The 24,256-nt window shown below is 60.2% G+C and overlaps 1 protein-coding gene across 1 annotated transcript in view; it reads right to left on the reverse strand.

Moving 5' to 3' along the window:
* MROH1 (maestro heat like repeat family member 1) overlaps positions 1 to 24,256 on the reverse strand; it is a 58,942-nt gene that overhangs the window by 5,214 nt on the left and 29,472 nt on the right. The window contains exons 28-38 of the mRNA XM_034064335.1: positions 23,925 to 24,029; positions 23,691 to 23,826; positions 22,627 to 22,739; positions 21,866 to 22,018; positions 20,110 to 20,264; positions 19,380 to 19,545; positions 17,174 to 17,358; positions 10,900 to 11,037; positions 6,328 to 6,442; positions 1,132 to 1,278; positions 190 to 378 (exon numbers count right to left, since the gene is read on the reverse strand). Coding sequence (XP_033920226.1) covers positions 190 to 378; positions 1,132 to 1,278; positions 6,328 to 6,442; positions 10,900 to 11,037; positions 17,174 to 17,358; positions 19,380 to 19,545; positions 20,110 to 20,264; positions 21,866 to 22,018; positions 22,627 to 22,739; positions 23,691 to 23,826; positions 23,925 to 24,029 — 1,602 coding nt within the window. The remainder of the gene's footprint in view (positions 1 to 189; positions 379 to 1,131; positions 1,279 to 6,327; positions 6,443 to 10,899; positions 11,038 to 17,173; positions 17,359 to 19,379; positions 19,546 to 20,109; positions 20,265 to 21,865; positions 22,019 to 22,626; positions 22,740 to 23,690; positions 23,827 to 23,924; positions 24,030 to 24,256) is intronic.

A 24,256-nucleotide genomic window follows, 5' to 3' on the forward strand; every position in this document is an offset into this window, starting at 1 on the left:
GGAGCTGGGGCTGCCCCATCCCTGCAGGGCTCAGGGTGGACACAGGGGCTGGGAGCATCCTGCTCCAATGGAAGGGGCTGGAGCTGGGGCAGCTTTAAGATCCTTTCCCACCCAAATTCCATGATCCCATGACACAGGCTCTGGACATCTCATCCAGACATCCCAGCAGTGTCCCTGTCCCAGCCTTACACTGTCAAAGAAGGGCCGGATCCGGATGGCAATGTGCAGGAGCATGGCCTGGATGTCCCCCTCTTCCACATGATCCAGGAGCTTGGAGAGACTGGACATGGCCTCCAGCGCAACCAGGTTGTTGGGATCATCCTTGTCATCCATGCCACTGACCATGGAGGCCAGCAGCTTGGCTCCGTGCTTCCTCACCTGCAAGGGGAGAGGCAGCAAGAGGGGTCCCCATGGGAAGATGCCTGGGATATGGCACACACGGATCCCAGATGGAAAAGGATGGAAGATAACTTGAATTGAGACCAGCACATCAAAGCATCTCCTGCTTGGGACATTCCCTATGGTCACCAACTGCTTTACTGCAGCTCTCCAATGGGATGCAGAGTGAAAGAGCCTCAATCCCATAGGCTCATCCCTACTCTCCTTGCAAAGCCATAGCCCTTTGGGGAGTGGGGATACCAATTCCTGCTGGAAACGCACTTTGTTGTATGGGATCCATTCAGCTCCAGGAAACCTGGAGAGGGGCTTTGGACCATGTGAGGATGGGAGGAGCAGGAACAGCTCTAACTGGGAGAGGGAAGAGTTGATGGGATCTTGGGAAGTTCTTCCCCATGAGGGTGCTGGGACATGGAAGGGGTTGAAGGGAGGAGCTGGGGCTGCCCCATCCCTGCAGGGCTCAGGTTGGACACAGGTGCTGGGAGCATCCTGCTCCAATGGAAGGGGCTGGAGCTGGAGCAGCTTTGAGCTCCCTTCATCCCAACCCATCCCATGGCTCCATGACTCTGGAATCCCCTGTAGCAATGGGAAGCGATGGGATCACAGCTCCGGCATGGCCACGGTTTGGGAGCTGCCAGCACCACATGAGGATGCTCCCAATGCTCCCACTGGCATGGACCAGCACCATCCCCACCATCCTCATCCCCCCATCCCATAGACCGGCCCCATTCCCACCTTCTCCGGGGATCCCGCGGCGACGTTCCCGAGCCCGCGCAGCACCAGCATCCGCACCAGGGTGCATGGGTCCTTCTGCCGCCCGGACACGTTGTCCATCACCGTCTCTAGCAGCAGCAGGTCGCTCAGAACCCTGCTGCCCAGGAGCTGTGATGGAGGTGAGGGTCAGCGCTGGCACATGGACCGCAATGGAGGCCATGGATGCGGTTGGGATGCTCCGAACCCTTCCCACCCCACATCCCCTCAAGCCCTCGCTCTGTGCTCCATCAGCCAGACCTGGGGATGGCTCCTCCATATGGAGGCCATGGGGATGCTGGGGCTGGAGCAGCTCTGCCCTGGACAAGGGGACCGGGATGAGCTTCCAGGTCCCTTCAACACAAACCAGACCTGGAGACCCTGACCTGAGGCTTGGGAAGCCCAGGTCAGGATTGGTGCTGGAGCTGCTCCCAGCGCCTGCAGCTGAGCCCCTGGTGTGGGGAGAGCCCTGCAGGGAAGCAGGATGTGCTCCTGGATGGGGTGGGCTCTGCCCCATGGAAGGTTTAAGCACCAAAGGGGGACCCCAAGGTAGGGGCTGTGGGGCTGTAGGGTGCTCCAGGCTGCAGTGCAGAGAGGGGCACCCCGTGTGCTCCCACTGTCACCTCAGAGGCTGGGGGCTGGGAGGGACCCCAAAACATGAGATCTGGGACACCAGAGACTGCCCCACAACCAGCACCGTGGGATTGGGATGGACACACAGTGCTGCTATCGGCATCCATGGCACCCACAGGACCCATAGCACCGACAGCACCCATAGCACTGACAGCATCCACAGCACCCATAGCACCGACAGCATCCACAGAACCCATAGCACCGACAGCATCCATGGCATCAACAGCACCCACAGCACCCACAGCACCGACAGCACCCATAGCACCGACAGCATCCACAGCACCCATAGCACCGACAGCACCGACAGCACCCATAGCACCAACAGCATCCACACCACCCACAGCACCCACAGCACCGACAGCACCCATAGTACCAACAGCATCCACAGCACCCACAGCACCCACAGCACCGACAGCACCCATAGTACCAACAGCATCCACAGCACCCACAGCACCTGCAGCACCCACAGGACCCACAGCACTCATGGCACCCAAAGCACCCACAGCACCCACAGCACTCACAGCACCGACAGGGGCCCAGGGCTGACACCGAGCTCCTGTCCCCATAGCCTGTGCAGTGCTGTCACCCCGTGCAGTGCTGTCACCTGTGCAGTGCTGTCACCCCATGCAGTGCTGTCACCCCCGGCAGTGCTGTCACCCCGTGCAGTGCTGTCACCCCGTGCAGTGCTGTCACCTGTGCAGTGCTGTCACCCCATGCAGTGCTGTCACCCCAGCAGTGCTGTCACCCCAGCAGTGCTGTCACCCCGTGCAGTGCTGTCACCCCAGGCAGTGCTGTCACCCCAGGCAGTGCTGTCACCCCAGCAGTGCTGTCACCCCCGGCAGTGCTGTCACCCCGTGCAGTGCTGTCACCCCGTGCAGTGCTGTCACCCCAGCAGTGCTGTCACCCCGTGCAGTGCTGTCACCCTGAGCAGTGCTGTCACCCTGTGCAGTGCTGTCACCCCGTGCAGTGCTGTCACCCCATGCAGTGCTGTCACCCCAGGCAGTGCTGTCACCCTGAGCAGTGCTGTCACCCCGTGCAGTGCTGTCACCCCATGCAGTGCTGTCACCCCAGGCAGTGCTGTCACCCCATGCAGTGCTGTCACCCCAGCAGTGCTGTCACCCCCGGCAGTGCTGTCACCCCGTGCAGTGCTGTCACCCCGTGCAGTGCTGTCACCCCAGCAGTGCTGTCACCCCGTGCAGTGCTGTCACCCTGAGCAGTGCTGTCACCCTGTGCAGTGCTGTCACCCCGTGCAGTGCTGTCACCCCATGCAGTGCTGTCACCCCAGGCAGTGCTGTCACCCTGAGCAGTGCTGTCACCCCAGACAGTGCTGTCACCCTGTGCAGTGCTGTCACCCTGAGCAGTGCTGTCACCCCATGCAGTGCTGTCACCCTGTGCAGTGCTGTCACCCCATGCAGTGCTGTCACCCCAGCAGTGCTGTCACCCCAGGCAGTGCTGTCACCCCATGCAGTGCTGTCACCCGTGCAGTGCTGTCACCCCAGGCAGTGCTGTCACCCCAGCAGTGCTGTCACCCCATGCAGTGCTGTCACCCCATGCAGTGCTGTCACCCTGTGCAGTGCTGTCACCCCGTGCAGTGCTGTCACCTGTGCAGTGCTGTCACCCCATGCAGTGCTGTCACCCCCGGCAGTGCTGTCACCCCGTGCAGTGCTGTCACCCCGTGCAGTGCTGTCACCCTGTGCAGTGCTGTCACCCCAGCAGTGCTGTCACCCCATGCAGTGCTGTCACCCTGTGCAGTGCTGTCACCCCGTGCAGTGCTGTCACCTGTGCAGTGCTGTCACCCCATGCAGTGCTGTCACCCCATGCAGTGCTGTCACCCCGTGCAGTGCTGTCACCCCGTGCAGTGCTGTCACCCTGGGCAGTGCTGTCACCCCATGCAGTGCTGTCACCCCCGGCAGTGCTGTCACCCCGTGCAGTGCTGTCACCCCGTGCAGTGCTGTCACCTGTGCAGTGCTGTCACCCCATGCAGTGCTGTCACCCCAGCAGTGCTGTCACCCCCGGCAGTGCTGTCACCCCGTGCAGTGCTGTCACCCCGTGCAGTGCTGTCACCCCAGCAGTGCTGTCACCCCGTGCAGTGCTGTCACCCTGAGCAGTGCTGTCACCCTGTGCAGTGCTGTCACCCCGTGCAGTGCTGTCACCCCATGCAGTGCTGTCACCCCAGGCAGTGCTGTCACCCTGAGCAGTGCTGTCACCCCAGACAGTGCTGTCACCCTGTGCAGTGCTGTCACCCTGAGCAGTGCTGTCACCCCATGCAGTGCTGTCACCCTGAGCAGTGCTGTCACCCCATGCAGTGCTGTCACCCCGTGCAGTGCTGTCACCCTGTGCAGTGCTGTCACCCCAGCAGTGCTGTCACCCCATGCAGTGCTGTCACCCTGTGCAGTGCTGTCACCCCCATGCAGTGCTGTCACCCCATGCAGTGCTGTCACCCTGTGCAGTGCTGTCACCCTGTGCAGTGCTGTCACCCCAGCAGTGCTGTCACCCCATGCAGTGCTGTCACCCCGTGCAGTGCTGTCACCCCATGCAGTGCTGTCACCCCATGCAGTGCTGTCACCTGTGCAGTGCTGTCACCCCAGCAGTGCTGTCACCCCATGCAGTGCTGTCACCCATGCAGTGCTGTCACCCCATGCAGTGCTGTCACCTGTGCAGTGCTGTCACCCCAGCAGTGCTGTCACCCCATGCAGTGCTGTCACCCCCTGCAGTGCTGTCACCCCCTGCAGTGCTGTCACCCTGTGCAGTGCTGTCACCCTGTGCAGTGCTGTCACCCCATGCAGTGCTGTCACCCTGTGCAGTGCTGTCACCCTGTGCAGTGCTGTCACCCCATGCAGTGCTGTCACCCTGAGCAGGGTCTCCTGTGCCCCCCCGGGTCCATTTGAACGGGGGGGGGGGGGGGGTCCCAAAGCCAACAGCTCCATCCCCGTGGCTGCTCCCTCCCCACTTCCCTCTGCCCCCTCCGGGGCTGCAATGGGCTGAGCTCTGCCCCCATCCCCTGGAGCGGGGGGGGGGGGTCCCTGGCACCGGCTCCCCCCATCCCCACACTGCTGCGGAGCTCCAGGTTCCAGCCCGCAGCAAACACACCCGGAGCCCTGATCCCGGCGCTGGGAATGCCGAGGGCCGGGGGGGGGGGGTCTGGAGCTGCGCTATTGGCAGCCCGAGCCCCTTTATGTAACCAGAGCCGTGGGGGGGCCGGGCCGAGGGGGGTGCGGAGCGGGGGGGCCGCAGTCTGCTGGCGCTTGAACCGCCTTGAGTCACTCCATTCCTGCGGGGGGTACGTCAGGATGGAGCCGCGGAGAGCTGGCGCATGGAGCACGGAGCTGACACGGCTTAACCCTCATCCCGGCTGATCCACGGGGAGGGGGGGGGGGGGATGGATGGATGGGGGGATGGATGGAGGGATGGAGGGATGGATGGATGGACAGATGGATGGATGGATGGATGGATGGATGGACAGATGGATGGATGGATGGATGGATGGATGGATGGGGGGATGGATGGAGGGATGGAGGGATGGAGGGATGGACAGATGGATGGATGGATGGATGGGGGGATGGACAGACGGACAGATGGAGGGATGGAGGGGAATGGATGGGTGGCTGGACAGATGGAGGGGGGATGGATGGGTGGATGGAAGGGGGATGGATGGATGGACGGACAGATGGATGGATGGATGGGTGGATGGATGACAGATGATGGATGGATGGATGGATGGATGGACAGATGGAAGGGGGATGGATGGACAGATGGAGGGATGGACGGATGGAGGGATGGATGGATGGATGGATGGATGGATGGAGGGATGGATGGATGGACGGATGGAGGGATGGATGGATGGATGGATGGATGGGGGGATGGATGGACGGATGGAGGGACAGATGGATGGACGGATAGATGGATGGATGGGGGGATGGATAGATGGATGGATGGATGGATGGGGGGATGGATGGAGGGATGGAGGGGAGATGGATGGACAGATGGATGGATAGATGGATAGATGGGGGGATGGATAGATGGATGGATGGGGGGATGGAGGGGAGCGCTGGAGTCACTGTCTCTGGAAGTGTTCACACACTGTGTAGACAAGGCCCTAAGGGGTTAGGGTGGCCTTGGCAGTGTGGGTTAATGCTTGGACTTGGTGATGTGAAAGATCAAACCTGGTTGATTCTACGGTTATGTGTTATATGAGTCTATAGATGGAGGGAGGGATGGAGGGATGGGGGGATGGATGATGGTTGGATGATGAATGGATGGATGGAGGGAGGGAGGGATGGATGGATGGATGAATGGATGCATGAATGGATGGATGAATGGATGCGTGAATGGATGATGGGTGGAAGGATGGATGGATGGATGGACAGATGGATGGATGGATGGGTGGATGGATGGGTGGATGGAGGGATGGACAGATGGAGGGGGGATGGATGGACAGATGGAGGGATGGATGAATGGATGGATGAAGGACAGATGGATGATGGACAGACAGTTGATGGACAGATGGATGGATGGATGATGGACGGCCAGAGGACAATCCCTGCTCACCTCAGCAAAGAAGGCTGTGGTTGTGATCCTCTGGCTCTCAAAGACACTGCTCAGAGCTGGCACGAGGTTCTTGACGATCAGGGGCAGGCGGGGGCCAGCGTGTCTGGCCATGGCACTGGGGGAGAGACAGAGACATATGTGTGACCAGGGGCTGCTGCACTGGGGATACTGGGGCACCTCAGGGGGGCATCCAGGACCCTGGTGGGTCCCTCTGCCCAGGGGTCTGTGGGGCGCTGGCACCGAACCCTGTGCCATGGGGCAGCCACAGAGAGCTCCAGCAAATGCCACCTCCTCCTGTGCCATGGGAAGGGACAAGCCACCAGCAGAGCCATGGGCTGCCTGCATCTACATCCCCTGCACCCCCTGCCTGCATCTTCACCCCCTGCCTGCATCTTCATCCCTGCACCCCCCTGCCTGCATCTTCACCCCCTGCACCCCCTGCCTGCATCTTCACCCCTGCACCCCCTGCCTACATCTTCACCCCCTGCACCCCTGCCTGCATCTACACCCCTGCACCCCCTGCCTGCATCTTCACCCCCTGCACCCCCTGCCTGCATCTTCACCCCTGCACCCCCTGCCTGCATCTTCACCCCTGCACCCCCTGCCTACATCTTCACCCCCTGCACCCCTGCCTGCATCTTCACCCCTGCACCCCCTGCCTGCATCTTCACCCCCTGCACCCCCTGCCTGCATCTTCACCCCCTGCCTGCATCTACACCCCCTGCCTGCATCTACACCCCCTGCACCCCCTGCCTGCATCTTCACCCCCTGCATCCCCTGCCTGCATCTTCACCCCCTGCCTGCATCTTCACCCCTGCACCCCCTGCCTGCATCTTCACCCCCTGCCTGCATCTACCCCCTGCCTGCATCTTCACCCCCTGCACCCCCTGCCTGCATCTTCACCCCTGCACCCCCTGCCTGCATCTTCACCCCTGCACCCCCTGCCTGCATCTTCACCCCTGCATCCCCTGCCTGCATCTTCACCCCCTGCCTGCATCTTCACCCCCCTGCACCCCCTGCCTGCATCTTCACCCCCCTGCACCCCCTGCCTGCATCTTCACCCCTGCACCCCCTGCCTGCATCTTCACCCCCCTGCACCCCCTGCCTGCATCTTCACCCCTGCACCCCCTGCCTGCATCTTCACCCCCTGCCTGCATCTTCACCCCCTGCACCCCCTGCCTGCATCTACACCCCCTGCACCCCCTGCCTGCATCTACACCCCCTGCCTGCATCTTCACCCCCTGCACCCCCTGCCTGCATCTTCACCCCCTGCCTGCATCTTCACTCCCTGCACCCCCTGCCTGCATCTTCACCCCTGCACCCCCTGCCTGCATCTTCACCTCCTGCCTGCACCTTCCCCCCCTGCACCCCCTGCCTGCATCTTCACCCCCTGCCTGCATCTTCACCCCTGCACCCCCTGCCTGCATCTTCACCCCTGCACCCCCTGCCTGCATCTTCACCCCTGCACCCCCTGCCTGCATCTTCACCTCCTGCCTGCACCTTCCCCCCCTGCACCCCCTGCCTGCATCTTCATCCCCTGCCTGCATCTTCACCCCTGCACCCCCTGCCTGCATCTTCACCCCTGCACCCCCTGCCTGCATCTTCACCCCCTGCACCCCCTGCCTGCATCTTCACCCCTGCACCCCCTGCCTGCATCTCCCCCCCCTGCACCCCTGCCTGCATCTCCCCCCCCTGCACCCCTGCCTGCATCTTCACCCCCTGCCTGCATCTACACCCCCTGCACCCCCTGCCTGCATCTTCACCCCCTGCATCCCCTGCCTGCATCTTCACCCCCTGCCTGCATCTTCACCCCCTGCACCCCCTGCCTGCATCTTCACCCCCTGCACCCCCTGCCTGCATCTTCACCCCTGCACCCCCTGCCTGCATCTTCACCCCCTGCACCCCCTGCCTGCATCTTCACCCCTGCACCCCCTGCCTGCATCTTCACCCCCTGCACCCCCTGCCTGCATCTTCACCCCCTGCACCCCCTGCCTGCATCTTCACCCCCTGCACCCCCTGCCTGCATCTTCACCCCCTGCACCCCCTGCCTGCATCTACACCCCCTGCACCCCCTGCCTGCATCTTCACCCCTGCATCCCCTGCCTGCATCTTCACCCCCTGCACCCCCTGCCTGCATCTTCACCCCCTGCACCCCCTGCCTGCATCTACACCCCCTGCACCCCCTGCCTGCATCTTCACCCCTGCATCCCCTGCCTGCATCTTCAACCCCTGCCTGTATCTTCACCCCCTGTCTGCATCTACACCCCTGCACCCCCTGCCTGCACCTTCACCCCTGCACCCCCTGCCTGCATCTTCACCCCCTGCACCCCCTGTCTGCATCTACACCCCTGCACCCCCTGCCTGCACCTTCACCCCTACACCCTCTGCCTGCATCTCCACCCCCTGCCTGCATAAGCAGCCGCAGCCACCAGCACTGAGGATCCGGTGTCCCTGGGCTGGCATCATCCCCTCCTGCCTGTGCTGCGGCAGGGGCAGGACCGAGCCTGGTGCACAGCAGCAGCCCTTGGCCAGCAGGGTCAGTTCCTGTTGTGGATGAGCCTCTCCAGTGTTTGGGAGGCTCCGTTTGTTGGGAACACTGGAAAATCCCAATCTGCTGTCTGCTCTGCAGCCATCCAAGAGCTATTAATGGCACTGGGTGGAGGGACAGACAGGTCCTTGGCTGAACCAGCTTCACCAGACCCGACCACAGGCTGCGGCCGTCAATTGCTGCCTGATGCCATGGAAGGACAGGCAGAGGCCAGCAGCCATCCACAGGGATCAGCGCCATCCATAGGGATCGGAGCCATCCACAGGGATCGGTGCCATCCATAGGGATCGGTGCCATCCATAGGGATCGGTACCATCCACAGGGATCGGTGCCATCCATAGGGATCGGTGCCATCCATAGGGATCGGTGCCATCCACAGGGATTGGTACCATCCACAGGGATCGGAGCCATCCACAGGGATCGGTGCCATCCATAGGGATCGGTGCCATCCATAGGGATCGGTGCCATCCACAGGGATTGGTACCATCCACAGGGATCGGAGCCATCCACAGGGATGGGTCCCATCCACAGGGATCGGTGCCATACACAGGGATGGGTCCCATCCATAGGGATCGGTGCCATACACAGGGATCGGTGCCATCCACAGGGATCAGTACCATCCACAGGGATTGGTGCCACCCACAGGGATCGGTACCATCCACAGGGATTGGTGCCATCCACAGGGATCGGTACCATCCACAGGGATAGGAGCCATCCATAGGGATCGGTACCATCCACAGGGATCGGTGCCATCCACAGGGATCGGTCCCATCCACAGGGATCAGTGCCATCCATAGGGATCGGTACCATCCATAGGGATCAGTGCCATCCATAGGGATCGGTCCCTTTGCGATCCCTGATGGACTGCAAGGACACTGCAGCAGCAGGGAAGGGAAAAAGGAGCTTCCAGCCAAGACCTTTTGGTGTCATCCCTTGGTTAGAAGGGAACAAGGAGCAGGAGCTCCAATGGGATGGGGAAGTAAAGGTTTGGATGACAGGGAGAACGTGGAGCTGCTGGAGAGAGGCCAGAGGAGGCCACGGGGCTGCTGCAGGGGATGGAGCCAGATTGGGAGAGCTGGGATGGGGCAGCCTGGAGAGGAGCCCCATGCTGGAGCAGCAGTGCCCCAGTGCTCCCCGTCCCAGTGCTCCCAGTGCAGCTCCTGCAGCAGCATTAGCCCCATGCCGGAGCATCACTGCTCCCAGTGCCCCCCTCCCAGTGCTCCCAGTGCAGCTCCTGCAGCAGCATTAGCCCCATGCTGGAGCAGCAGTGCCCCAGTGCCCCCCTCCCAGTGCTCCCAGTGCAGCTCCTGCAGCAGCGCTAGCCCCATGCCAGAGCATCGCTGCTCCCAGTGCCCCGCTCCCAGTGCTCCCAGTGCAGCTCCTGTAGCAGCATTAGCCCCATGCCGGAGGATCGCTGCTCCCGGTGCCCCCCTCCCAGTGCTCCCAGTGCAGCTCCTGCAGCACCATTAGCCCCATGCCAGAGCATCGCTGCTCCCAGTGCCCCCTCCCAGTGCTCCCAGTGCAGCTCCTGCAGCACCATTAGCCCCATGCCGGAGCACCACTGCTCCCAGTGCCCCCCTTCCAGTGCTCCCAGTGCAGCTCCTGCAGCACCATTAGCCCCATGCTGGAGCATCGCTGCTCCCAGTGCCCCCCTCCCAGTGCTCCCAGTGCAGCTCCTGCAGCACCATTAGCCCCATACTGGAGCATCACTGCTCCCAGTGCCCCCCTCCCAGTGCTCCCAGTGCAGCTCCTGCAGCAGCATTGGCCCCATGCTGGAGCATCGCTGCTCCCGGTGCCCCCCTCCCAGTGCTCCCAGTGCAGCTCCTGCAGCAGCGCTCGCCCCATGCCGGAGCATCGCAGCTCCCAGTGCCCCCCTTCCAGTGCTCCCAGTGCAGCTCCTGCAGCAGCATTAGCCCCATGCCGGAGCATCGCTGCTCCCAGTGCCCCCCCTCCCAGTGCTCCCAGTGCCCCCCTCCCAGTGCTCCCAGTGCTCCCCTCCCAGTGCTCCCAGTATAGCTCCTCACCCGGCCAGCACCGTGATCCCATCGTGGTGCCGCTCCGGAGTCACCATCAGGTCCCAGGCTCCGGTGCTGTCCATGGCCTTGACCACCTCCTCGCTGCCCCCCCGCACCAGCATGGCCTTCAGCGTCTGCACCGCGGTGCTGCGGGGGGACACTGGTGTTAGATGGGATCGGTCAGGTTGGGTTAGGGTCGGTTATGGTTAGGTTAGGTCAGGTAGGTTGGGTTGGGTTAGGATTGGTTAGGTTAGATTAGGCTAGGTTAGGTCAGGTTAGGTTAGGTCAGGTAGGTTAGGATCGGTTAGGTTGGGTTAGGTTAGATTAGGTCAGGTAGGCTAGGATCAGTTAGGTTAGATTAGGTTGGGTTAGGTTAGATTAGGTCAGGTTAGGTTAGGTTAGGTCAGGTAGGCTAGGATCAGTTAGGTTAGATTAGGTTGGGTTAGGTTAGATTAGGTCAGGTTAGTTTAGGTTGGCTTAGGTTAGATTAGGTTAGGTCAGGTAGGTTAGGATCGGTTAGGTTGGGTTAGGTCAGGTTAGGTTAGGATCAGTTATGGTTAGATTAGGTTGGGTTAGGTTAGATTAGGTCAGGTTAGGTTAGGTTAGGTTGGTTTAGGTCAGGTTAGGTGAGGTCACATTAGGCTGAGTCAGGTTAGGATAGGTTATGTTAAATTAGGTTAGGTTAGGAGAGGTTAGATTAGGTTGGGTTAGGTTAGGTTAGGATAGGTTAAATTAGGTTAGGTTAGGATAAATTCGATTAGTTCAGGTTAGATCAGGTTGGGTCAGGTTAGGATAGGATAGATTAGATTAGATTAAGTCAGGTTAGGTCAGGTAGGTTAGGATAGGTTAAGTTTGGTCAGGTCAGGTTAGACTGGGTTAGGTCAGGTTAAGTTTGGTCAGGTCAGGTTAGGTCAGGTTAGGTTAGATTAGGTTAGGTCAGGTTAGGATATGTTAAGTTTGGTCAGGTCAGGTTAGATTAGGTTGGGTCAGATTAGGATAGATTAAGTCAGGTTAGGCCAGGTAGGTTAGGATAGGTTAAGTTTGGTCAGGTCAGGTTAGATCAGGTTGGGTCGGGTTAGGATAGGTTAAGTTTGGTCAGGTCAGGTTAGATTGGGCTTAGTTAGGTCAGGTCAGGTCAGGCTTAGGCAGCTGTCTGTCCTGCCTGCAGCCCATCTGGCAGCCACAGATTAGGTTAGGTAAGGTCAGGTTAGATTAGGTCAGGCTTAGGAGGCTCCTGTCCTGCCTGCAGCCCATCTGGCAGCCATAGAGCAGCAGCAGGAGCAGCTCCTGGGCCGGGGCCAGGCGGGTGCCTGAGCCTGGGATGAGTTATGAGAGAGCTTTAGCCCAGAGCTCAGCGCTACTTCATCTAGCCCTGACGTGTGTCCTGAACCCCATCCAGCACAACGGGCTGCAGGGAAAGCAGCCCAGAACTACTCTAACAAAGGGGTTTTGGCCTTAAGATTTTATAGGCAGGGATTATTTTGCTGCGAGCGCAGAGCAACATATGGGAAACATACGTTATCCTGTCACAACAGCCCGAATGGGAGCCATGGATGGATCCCAGCCTTCCATGGAAGCGAAGGGAAAGTCTCTGCCACACACACAAAGAAAACATCACTTAAGGAGAGGGAATAAAGCCTGGATTGGGTGGGAGGGAGCTCAAGGCTCCCCCAGCTCCGACCCCTTCCATTGGAGCAGGATGCTCCGAGCCCCCGTATCCAACCTGAGCCCTGCAGGGATGGGGTCATGGGGGGCTGCTCCCCCCCCAGCCCCCCAAGTGCTGCTCCTCAGGCACAAGGACGTTGAATGGGGCCATTCCCAGCCCTGATCCCTGAGGAGCACTGCTCATCACTGCTCTGCACTTGGACACTGAGCCATTGGGCACAGCTCTTTGAGTGCCACCATCCAGGCAGTTCCCGGTCCCTGTTCCTGTGCCTCCATGATTCCCTGCTCTGGATGATGTATCCCAGGAAGCTCCATTGGGATTCATTCCCTTGCGGCCCCAGCAAACAGCATCCAAACCCTTTGCAGGATGCTCATGCACAGCCCAGGCCCATGAACCTCACACCAGGTTATGGACACGATCCCAGTGCTCACCAGTGGCTCCCAGCACAGCCCCCTGCGATTCCCACTCCACTCCGTTATCCCCAAGGCTCCCAGTGCCAGCCCCATCCCCACAGCAGTGAGTGCAGGGGTTAAGCCCCCACGCAACCGGAGCTGCTTCAAGCGGCTCATTTCCAAGCTCTGCTTTTTCCACAGTGTCCTATAGACACTTCCTTCCTCTCCAGCTCTTCCAAGCTCCTTTCCTGCCAAACGATCATATTCACCTTCACCAGCTCGCTCCGGCATTCAGAGAGGATGAAGCCTCAGGATCCAACACGCGGCCAGGAAATGACTTTGATATTGGAACCAGCTCCTGGGACCAGGCTGGAATTCCACATCCCGCGGTCAGACAAAGGCTGAGCCCCCCCATCCATCAGGGGGTTCATGGATACGCAGCCACGGACACCGGCATCAGCTCGCACAGAGCCATACGCTGGTCCCAGAGCACAGACTGGGATGGGATGGAGGGAGCTCAAAGCTGCTCCAGCTCCAACCCCTTCCATGGAGCAGGGAGATCCATTCCCTGTGTCCAACCTGAGTCTCAGCACCCTCACAGGGAACAGCTTCTGCCTCAGAGCTCAGCTCAGGCTCCCCTCGGGCAGGTTCAAGCCATTCCCATTGTCCCATCCCTGCATCCTCATCCCAGTTCCCTGCAGCCCCTCCAGGCTCTGGAGCTGAAGGATCCCCTCCCGGAGCTGCTGCTCCCAGCACATGGGGGGTTCTCCCCCCCAGCCCCCCAAGTGCTGCTCCTCAGGCCCCCCCCCCCCCATTCCCTCCATTCCCTGTGGGTTTTCCAACCCCCTGAGGATCAAGCAGGGATTTGAAGGCCAGAGCATCCAGGAGCAGTGATGCAGGAGCTCTGCTCCCTCCCTGAGGACACCGGTGCCATGTGGTACCCACTGCGGTGATGCCAAGGGAGCAGCATCACCAGTGGGGTAAGACATGAGGACCAGAATGAAGTCCCTTCAGTGTAATCCTGACCAGCTCCACCAGGCAAAGGCCAAGGCTCCATCAGCAGGAGGGATCCGGGATATGGGGGATCCCACTTCTGGGATGTGGGGGATCCGGGATATGGGGAATCCCACCTGTGGGATGTGGGGGATCCGGGATATGGGGGATCCCACTTGTGGGATGTGGGGGATCTGGGATATGGGGGATCCCACTTGTGGGATGTGAGGGATCTGGGATATGGGGGATCCCACTTCTGGGATGTGGGGGATCCGGGATATGGGGGATCCCACTTCTGGGATGTGAGGGATCCGGGATATGGGGGATCCCACTTGTGGGATGTGGGGGATCTGGGATATGGGGGATCTCACTTCTGGGATGTGAGGGATCTGGGATATGGGGGATCCCACTTCTGGGATGTGAGGGATCCGGGATATGGGGGATCCCACTTGTGGGATGTGAGGGATCTGGGATATGGGGGATCCCACTTCTGGGATGTGGGGGATCCGGGATATGGGGGATCTCACTTCTGGGATGTGGGGGATCCGGGATATGGGGGATCCCACTTCTGGGATGTGGGGGATCCTGGATATGGGGGATCCCACTTCTGGGATGTGGGGGATCTGGGATATGGGGGATCCCACTTCTGGGATGTGGGGGATCCGGGATATGGGGGATCTCACTTCTGGGATGTGGGGGATCCTGGATATGGGGGATCCCACTTGTGGGATGTGAGGGATCTGGGATATGGGGGATCCCACTTGTGGGATGTGGGGGATCCAGGATATGGGGGATCCCACTTCTGGGATGTGAGGGATCCAGGATATGGGGAATCCCACTTGTGGGATGTGGTGCCAAAGAGCTGCTGGTTCCCCTGCTCCTCCAGCTTGGCACATTGGCCTTTCACACACCAGGACCTCTTGCTGCTTCCCTATTGGAATGGCCTCGGTGCTCCGGACAGGAGCCTGCACCAGCAAGAGGGAAGCTCCTCCAGCCCCAATCCCATGCATGGAGCTCAGCAGGTTCTGGTCCGTGTCCCTGGTGCTGTGTTATCCAGATGCTGCTGGAGGAAGTGTGGCTGTTTCTGGCTCCTTCAGCCCCTGCCCTGGGATGCAACCGGTTGCTTCGAGTTCCCTGCAGCATTCCCTGTGTTATGGCACCGGGTCCGACTGGGATCAGCCCTTGTAGGAGTGGGGAAGTGGGAAGAGCCTGAGGAGAACCAGGTCTGGCAGCTGAGCCCAAAGCCACAGCAGCAGCAGGAGCATCGCTCCAATGGGGGGATCCACATGGAGAGCATGGAGGGGACATGGGAAGTGCCACCAGGGAATGTCGGTGCCGGCACCGGAGGGCACCCGGGATGAGGCACAACCAACCTCCTCCAGGGGGTCAGGAGCTGACTTCATCCCAATACACGGCCCCATTCAAACACTGCCCAGAGCCCAGCACCCACAGTAGGACCTGAGAGAGGCTCTGGAGCATGAAGGGAACAGGGAGAGGGGCTTGGGATGAGGATGCAGGGATGGGAGGAGCAGGAACGGCTCCGACTGGGAGAGGGAAGAGTTGATGGGATCTTGGGAAGTTCTTCCCCATGAGGGTGCTGGGACATGGAAGGGGTTGAAGGGAGGAGCTGGGGCTGCCCCATCCCTGCAGGGCTCAGGTTGGACACAGGGGCTGGGAGCATCCTGCTCCAATGGAAGGGGCTGGAGCTGGAGCAGCTTTGAGCTCCCTTCATCCCACCCCATTCCATGATCCTAAGGCAGAGCCCACCATGGATCCACAGCAAACGGGAGCACTGCTCCCAGTGACACAGCTCCAGTGTCTTTGCATGGGGACGGCCCTGTCCTTTCCTCACCACTGGGGTGTGAGAAATGAGCTGTCAAACGCTGCTCAAGCCCTTCCAGGTCTCTGCTGCTTCCCTGGTGCCTCTGTGGGCTCCTGCAGCCTTTGTTTTCCTCTCCCTGCACTAAGAATAGCCTGGAACGAGCTGGAGTCTGGGAATTCCCTTAGGATGCTGAGGAAGCCGGAGCAGAGCCTGCTCCAAGCCCAGCTCCAGAGCAGCCCCTGGCTGCCGGCAGGAGCCTGGAGAGGCAGCTCCGAGGGCTCCATGCAGCACCTCTGGCCCCATTGCCCCCCAGCCCCACAGATCCCAGTGCTCTATGGCAGAGCTATGGGCACACAGCGGCCACCAGGACATGGGGAAGGTGAATGGAGCCATACAGGGACAGGGAATAGATGGAAGCAGACCCTACACCCCCCAGCCCATGGGAGGGTGAGGACCTGTGCTCCCTGAGCCCACCACACTGTGGGTGCAGCCCCATGGAGGGGACCAGGGCACCCGCATGGCCTGGCACGGGAGACACCCAGGAGCTGATGATGATCCCAAGGTCAAACAGTGCCACAGCTCAGAGCAACAGGGAATGATGACAGGAGCAGGGAATGGGTGGGCTGGAAGGGACCATAAAGCTCATCCAGTTCCAAGGCACTGGAATGGGTTGCTCAGAGAAGCTGGGGCTGCCCCATCCCTGGCAGGGCTCAAGGCCAGGTTGGACACAGGGGCTTGGAGCAGCTGCTCCATGGCAAGGGGTTGGAGATGGAAGAGCTTGAAGGTCCCTTCAAACCCAAACTATTGCATGATTCCATATGACCGAGACACTCTGCAGTCAAAACATTGGCTGTATCCTGCTTCCCTCCTGGAAGCAGAGCTGTCACCAACAGCAGGGCTCAGGCTGTCACCCATAGCAGAGCTCAGGCTGTCACCCATAGAGGGGCTCAGGCTGTCACCTATAGCAGGGCTCAGGCTGTCACCAACAGCAGTGCTCACACTGTCACCCATAGCAGGGCTCAGGCTGTCACCCATAGAAGGGCTCAGGCTGTCACCGACAGCAGGGCTCAGGCTGTCACCCATAGAGGGGCTCAGACTGTCACCCATAGAGGGGCTCCGGCTGTCACCCATAGAGGGGCTCAGGCTATCACCAACAGCAGGGCTCAGGCTGTCACCCATAGAGGGGCTCAGGCTGTCACCCATAGCAGGGCTCAGACTGTCACCCATAGAGGGGCTCACGCTGTCACCCATAGAGGGGCTCACGCTGTCACCCATAGCAGGGCTCAGGCTGTCACCCATAGAGGGGCTCACACTGTCACCCATAGCAGGGTTCATGCTGTCACCCCCACACTCTGCACCCCATCCCTCCCCACGCTCAGCCCCCAGTGCTCCGTCTCCCCCATCCGGTACCTGCAGGGCTGGAGGCTGCTGCTGCTGCTGCTCCTCCTGTCCCGGCTCTGCAGGCTCTTGGGGAGCTGGACACCCACAGAGCAGCTGAGGCGCAGGAGCAGGGTCACAAAGAGGGGGGCATAGAGCCCCAGCACAGCGGGGCCAGACTCCGGAGCAGACATGAGCTCATGGAGAGCACACGTGGCCTGTGGAGAGAGACGGGAGCAGGGATGGAGACGGAGCATGGAGCTGCCCTGGGCTGATGGGAGATGTCAGGGGAGGACGGGGGGGCTTGGGCTTCCTGCAGCATCCAGGGAAGGGAAGGGAAGGGGAAGGGGAAGGGGAAGGGGAAGGGGAAGGGGAAGGGGAAGGAAAGGGGAAGGGGAAGGGGAAGGGGAAGGGGAAGGAAAGGGGAAGGAAAGGAAAGGAAAGGAAAGGAAAGGAAAGGAAAGGAAAGGAAAGGAAAGGAAAGGAAAGGAAAGGAAAGGAAAGGAAAAGGGAAGGGAAAGGGAAGGGAAAGGGAAGGGAAAGGGAAGGAAAGGAAAGGAAAGGAAAGGAAAGGAAAGGAAAGGAAAGGAAAGGAAAGGAAAGGAAAGGAAAGGAAAGGAAAGGAAAGGAAAGGAAAGGAAAGGAAAGGAAAGGAAAGGAAAGGAAAGGAAAGGAAAGGAAAGGAAAGGAAAGGAAAGGAAAGGAAAGGAAAGGAAAGGAAAGGAAAGGAAAGGAAAGGAAAGGAAAGGAAAGGAAAGGAAAGGAAAGGAAAGGAAAGGAAAGGAAAGGAAAGGAAAGGAAAGGAAAGGAAAGGAAAGGAAAGGAAGGGAAAGGAAAGGAAAGGAAGGGAAAGGAAAGGAAAGGAAGGGAAAGGAAAGGAAAGGAAAGGAAAGGAAAGGAAGGGAAAGGAAAGGAAAGGAAAGGAAAGGAAAGGAAAGGAAAGGAAAGGAAAGGAAAGGAAAGGAAAGGAAAGGAAAGGAAAGGAAAGGAAAGGAAAGGAAAGGAAAGGAAAGGAAAGGAAAGGGAAAGGAAAGGGAAGGGAAAGGGAAGGGAAAGGGAAGGGAAAGGGAAGGGAAAGGGAAGGGAAAGGGAAGGGAAAGGGAAGGGAAAGGGAAGGGAAAGGGAAGGGAAAGGGAAGGGAAAGGGAAGGGAAAGGGAAGGGAAAGGGAAGGGAAAGGGAAGGGAAAGGGAAGGGAAAGGGAAGGGAAAGGGAAGGGAAAGGGAAGGGAAAGGGAAGGGAAAGGGAAGGGAAAGGGAAGGGAAAGGGAAGGGAAAGGGAAGGGAAAGGGAAGGGAAAGGGAAGGGAAAGGGAAGGGAAAGGGAAGGGAAAGGGAAGGGAAAGGGAAGGGAAAGGGAAGGGAAAGGGAAGGGAAAGGGAAGGGAAAGGGAAGGGAAAGGGAAGGGAAAGGGAAGGGAAAGGGAAGGGAAAGGGAAGGGAAAGGGAAGGGAAAGGGAAGGGAAAGGGAAGGGAAAGGGAAGCAAGGGGCTTGGACAGGGGATGGAGGGATTGGACGAGAGGGAATGGATTTAACCTGTAGGGATGGGATGAGGAGGAATGGATTTAATCTGACAGAGGGAGACTGAGACTGGATCTTGGGAAGTTCTTCCCCATGAGGGTGCTGGAATGAGTTGAATGGAGATGCTGTGGCTGCCCCATCCCTGGCAGTGCTCAGGTTGGACACAGGGGCTTGGAGCATCCTGCTCCAGGGGAAGGGGTCCCTGCCCCGGCAGGGGTTGGAGCTGAGGATGCTTTAAGCTCCCTTCATCCCAGATCGCTCCAGGATCCTCTCCACATCCCACTGCAGCTCTCCTGGAGCTGCTCCTTAGGAAGCTCGGTATTCCCGGCCAGGGGAGCATTGACATTGCCCCTGGGGGAGAAGGAGCAGATCCAGGACTCGGGAATTGTCAGGGCAGAAGGACAAGGCCCATGCAATGGATGCTCCATGGAGGCAGGAGCAGGGCAGGAGGGGAGCCCCCAGCACAGCAGCTGCAGCAGCAGGAATGAGCACAGCTGGCTCCAGCAGCTGCATCCCAGCTTCCAGAGGGATCAAAGGCAAAGCTCTCGCCCTCGGGGACCTGCACTTTACGAGCCGGTGCCTTGGCTCTAAGAGGCACTTCCAGGGCGAGGTGTTATTCCCAGAGCCCGGCAACCCCCTTCCCGAGCCAAGGGAACAAGGGAAGGCTCCAGGTGTGGGGAATGGGACCCTCAGAGGGGCCGGGATGGGGTTGGGATACTCACAGCCAGGGGCAGGGGGGTAGCGATGCGCTCCGAGCCGCTGCCCAGCAGGAAGCATTTGCTCTCCTTGTATGGCACATCCCTGTTCAGCTTCTCCAGGAGCTGCTCCAGGATCTGTGAGGTCAGGGTGGGTTCGGTGGCCAGAGCCCTCCACATGGTGCACGTGTGGCTGGAGGAGAGGACAGGAGGGAGGTTTGGCACCGGGTGCTGGCCAGGGAAGCACCGGAGCCCTCCCTGAGCCAGGGAACACTGGGGTCCCATCACCCATCACAGTGGAACAAGGGTGAGGAGCAATGACCACATCACATAGGGCAGGAACCCACTGGGTTGGGATGAAGGGAGCTTAAAGCTCCCCCAGCTCCAATCCTTGCCATGGGCAGGGACCCCTTCCATTGGAGCAGGATGCTCCAAGCCCCCAGGGATGGGGCAGCCCCAGCTGCTCAAGGCTCAGCCTGGGTCTGGCCCCAGCTCAGCAGCCTGGCAGGATGGGACCTGCCCCATAAAGCAGCACTGAGCACCCCAAGGTGCCACACTCTGCTCTCCAGAGCCAGCTTTGCTGCCCAGCAATTCCCCCTTGGAAGGCAGCTCCGGCTGCAGGCAGCCCCATTGCTCCACAGGGGAATTCCAGCTGGATCCCATTACTGGAGCAAGGCGCCAGAGATTAAGCACAGCTTAGGCCAAGCCCAGGAGCAGGAGAGCAGGCGCAGGCTGAGCCTGCAGAGCAAGGCAGGACCTGTCGAAGGGCAGAGCAGTGCCCAGCAGGCTGGAGACCACCAGGCTCTTGTGCTGGGAGGCCAGGATGTAAACGGTCTGCTGGGCAGCCTTGCGGATGTGCTCCTCATCCACCTCCTCCAGCTTGCTGTGGATGATGCTCATGATGTCTGGGACCTGTGGAAAGAAGGGACAGGGGCATCAGGCTGAGCACTGGGACATACTGGGTCTGGTTGTGGGCTCCTCACTGCAAGAGAGACCTTGAGGGGATGGATGGGGCCAGAGCAGGGCAATGGGGCTGGAGTGGGGTCAGAGCAGGGCAATGGGGATGGAGCAGGGCCAGAGCAGGGCAATGGGGTTGGATGGGGCCAGAGCAGGTCAATGGGGCTGGATGGGTCCATAGCAGGGCAATGGGGCTGGAGCAGAGCAATGGGGTTGGATGGGGCCAAGAGCAGGGCAATGGGGATGGATGGGGCCAGAGCAGGGCAATGGGGCTGGAGCAGGGCCCGGAGCCCAGGGGTGATGGGGAAGGGCTGAGGGACCTGGGGGGTTCAGATGGAGAAGAGAAGGCTCAGGGGGGACCTGATGGCTCCATACAAGTGCCTGCAGGAGGATGGAGCCAGGAGGGGCTCTGCTCCCAAGGAACAAGGGATGGGACAAGAGGGAACAGCCTCAAGCTGCACCAGGGCAGGTTCAGATGGAGTTTAGGGACAGTACATCCACCTAAAGGGTGCTTGAGGGCCCTGAGGAGCAGGGAGCTTGGGAAGGATTCCAGGGAGCCTCAGCCCTCCTGGAGTGAGCTCCTCACCCTGAGAGCAGAGCGAGGCCACCAAAGCTCCCCCAATGGAGAAGTGACAGCACCCACAGAACAATGGGATCATGGAATGGGTTGGGATGAAGGGAGCTTAAAGCTCCTCCAGCTCCAACCCCTGCCAGTGGAGCAGGATGCTCCAAGCCCCTGTGTCCAACCTGGCCTTGGGGCAAGGGTTCCTGCAACAACCACTGCTGATACAGGGGTTAAACACCTCCCTTCTCCACCAGAGATGGACCCTTCACTATGCTGGATATCCCACCAAGGCCTTGAGCCTTCTGGAGCATCCCTGCCCATCCCAGAGCATCCCAGCCCATCACAGAGCATCCCAGCCCATCATAGAGCATCCCAGCCCATCACAGAGCATCCCAGCCCATCACAGAGCATCCCTGCCCATCACAGAGCATCCCAACCCATAACAGAGCATCCCGGCCCATCACAGAGCATCCCAGCTCATCACAGAGCATCCCAGCTCATCACAGAGCATCCCAGCCCATCACAGAGCATCCCAGCCCATAACAGAGCATCCCAGCCCATCACAGAGCATCCCAGCCCATCCCAGAGCATCCCAGTCTGTAACAGAGCATCCCAGCCCATAACAGAGCATCCCAGCTCATCCCAGAGCATCCCAGCCCATCACAGAGCATCCCAGCACATCACAGAGCATCCCAACCCATCACAGAGCATCCCAGCCCATCACAGAGCATCCCAACCCATCACAGAGCATCCCAGCCCATCACAGAGCATCCCAGCCCATCACAGAGCATCCCAGCCCATCCCAGCCCATCACAGAGCATCCCAGCCCATCACAGAGCATCCCAGCCCATCACAGAGCATCCCAGTGCTCCCAGTAAATCAGCACTGGAGCTGCCAATGGGAATCTCTGTGGCTACACCCGGGGGGGGCCCACAGCCCCATAGGAGGCACCGAGAGGTGCCTGGAGCCCAAGGCCAGGAGCTCACTTCACCTTCTCCTGCAGGACAGCCCCACGCTCCTTGAGCAGGGAGTTGATCATGACGGTGGCTGCTCGGGAGCAGTTCCTGTCGGGATCCACCAGCCCCTCGAACAGGGCGAGCAGGAGGCTCAGGAGCTGGTCCGGAGGGATGCGCTTGCCCACGACCTGCAGGGAGCATGGGGGAGATGAGCACTGCAAGGGGATGCTCCTGTGGGATCCCACTCGGATGCTGGGGGCAGCTCTGGGGTCCCCAGTGCAAGGGGATGTGGAGGTGATGGAGTAAGTGCCTGGAGCAGCTCTGCACTGGAGCCAGGCTGGGAGAACTGGGATGGGGCAGCCTGGAGAAGGGGAGAGCTGGGAGCAGCTCCAGAGCCTGAAGGGGATGCAGGGAACCGGGAGAGGGGCTTGGGATGAGGATGCAGGGATGGGAGGAGGAGGAACGGCTTTAAGGCCCCTTCCCACCCAAACCATCATGATCCTATGATTCTATAAGGGAGGGTCAGGCCATAGCCCTGAAGGATGCAGGATGCCACCAGCACCATGCTGATGGTACCATCAGCATCACCGGATACCCTGGAGCTCAGGTTGTGCATCAGACCTGGGAATGGCCACACTGCCCCATAGCCCAGCCAGGCAGGAACCCCTATGTGCATGGACATCCCTGACACCAATGAGGGCACCTGCAGCTTCCCCATGGGGCTGAGCACCCCAGAGGCCCCACATCCTCTGCAGGCCCCACTGCAGAGGCCACGCTGGGCTCACCCTGCACTTACCATGGCCATGTTGTTGCAGGTGTGGAAGAGGACAGTGAAGTCAGGGTCCTCCAGGCCTTGCTTCAGAGCCTTCAGCCCCTCCACCATCTCATCCCTGTGGTCCCGGGCGAAGCCTGTATCCAAGAGGGAGCAGTCATGGAGCAGCATTCCTTGTATCCTCATATCCTGCATCCCACAGAGACCTCCACGTGCTGCAGAGCTGGGCTTTACCCTGAGCTGGTCCAGCTTATAGAGGAGCAAGAAGCTCAGGGGGCAGAGGAGCTGGTGCTGCTCTGGAGAGCAGGACCAGAGCATCCTAAAGGTCTCATCCAGCCTGGCTGGCTCTGCCATGCCCATGGAAACCCTCTGGTGGTGCTGAGGGCTTCGCCTGTATCAGTGCCTCCATCTGAAGTGGAGGACTGACCTCTCCTGGAGACAGGAGGAACGTCAGGCTCAAACCTGCCCCTGCCTGGAGAGCACAGAGGGGCTGCAGGGGACCTGGAGAGGGGCTTGGGATGAGGATACAGGGATGGGACAATGGGAATGGCTTGAACCTGATAGAGAGGAGACTGAGCTGAGCTCTGAGGCAGAAGCTGTTCCCTGTGAGGGTGCTGAGGCGCTGGCACAGGGTGCCCAGAGAAGCTGTGGCTGCCCCATCCCTGCAGTGCTCAGGTTGGACACAGGGGCTGGGAGCATCCAAAGGAGCATCCCAGGCTGTGCCTGCAGCCTGGAGGGGCTGCAGGGAACCGGGATGAGGATGCAGGGATGGGAGGAGCAGGAACGGCTCCGACTGGGAGAGGGAAGAGTTGATGGGATCTTGGGAAGTTCTTCCCCATGAGGGTGCTGGGACATGGAAGGGGTTGAAGGGAGGAGCTGGGGCTGCCCCATCCCTGCAGGGCTCAGGTTGGACACAGGGGCTGGGAGCATCCTGCTCCAATGGAAGGGGTTGGAGCTGGAGCAGCTTTGAGCTCCCTTCATCCCAACCCAATCCCATGGGGTATTCCATTATCACACACATGGATGGATGGGACATGCCCCTCCGCAGGGAGCCAGGCACCATCTCCATGGTGCTGGTGCTCACTCACCCTCATAGCAGAGCTGGATGTAGAGCAGGCAGCAGACACAGTCCACAGCATGCAGACGGACATCGACCACCGCATCCGAGCAGCGAGGTGAGAACAGTGCCAGGAGGACGCTGAGGTTGTAGAAGGGGGTCACAGTCTGTGGGGACAGACGGGACCCCAGGTAGGGGCTCAGCACCCCCTAAGCCCATAGAGCCCAGTGGGGCAGGATGGGGCCCGGGGCTGGGGGGCACTCACACTGACGTTCAATGCGCTCAGGTAGAAGTCCAACAGTGCAGCACTGAGCTCCACCGCCCGCTGCCGCTCGTGGTCCTTGCTCGACTTGATCCATGGCCCTAAATGCTGTAGGGGAGGGCATGGGGAAGGGCAGGAGCAGCTCAGCCCCTTTGCCATGGGCACCAATGGGGTCTGCAGGCGGCAGGAACCGGCCCTGCCACCCCACTGCCTATGGGGCTGTGGTCAGAGCATCCCATGCTAACAGAGACATCCTGAGCCAGCCTGGCAAGAGGAGTGGGGACACAGAGGCCCATAAGGACCTTGTCCCAACCAGGCTGTGTGCAGGATGCTGA

Source organism: Melopsittacus undulatus, chromosome 1 (assembly GCF_012275295.1).
Source record: "Melopsittacus undulatus isolate bMelUnd1 chromosome 1, bMelUnd1.mat.Z, whole genome shotgun sequence".
NCBI lineage: Eukaryota > Metazoa > Chordata > Aves > Psittaciformes > Psittaculidae > Melopsittacus > Melopsittacus undulatus.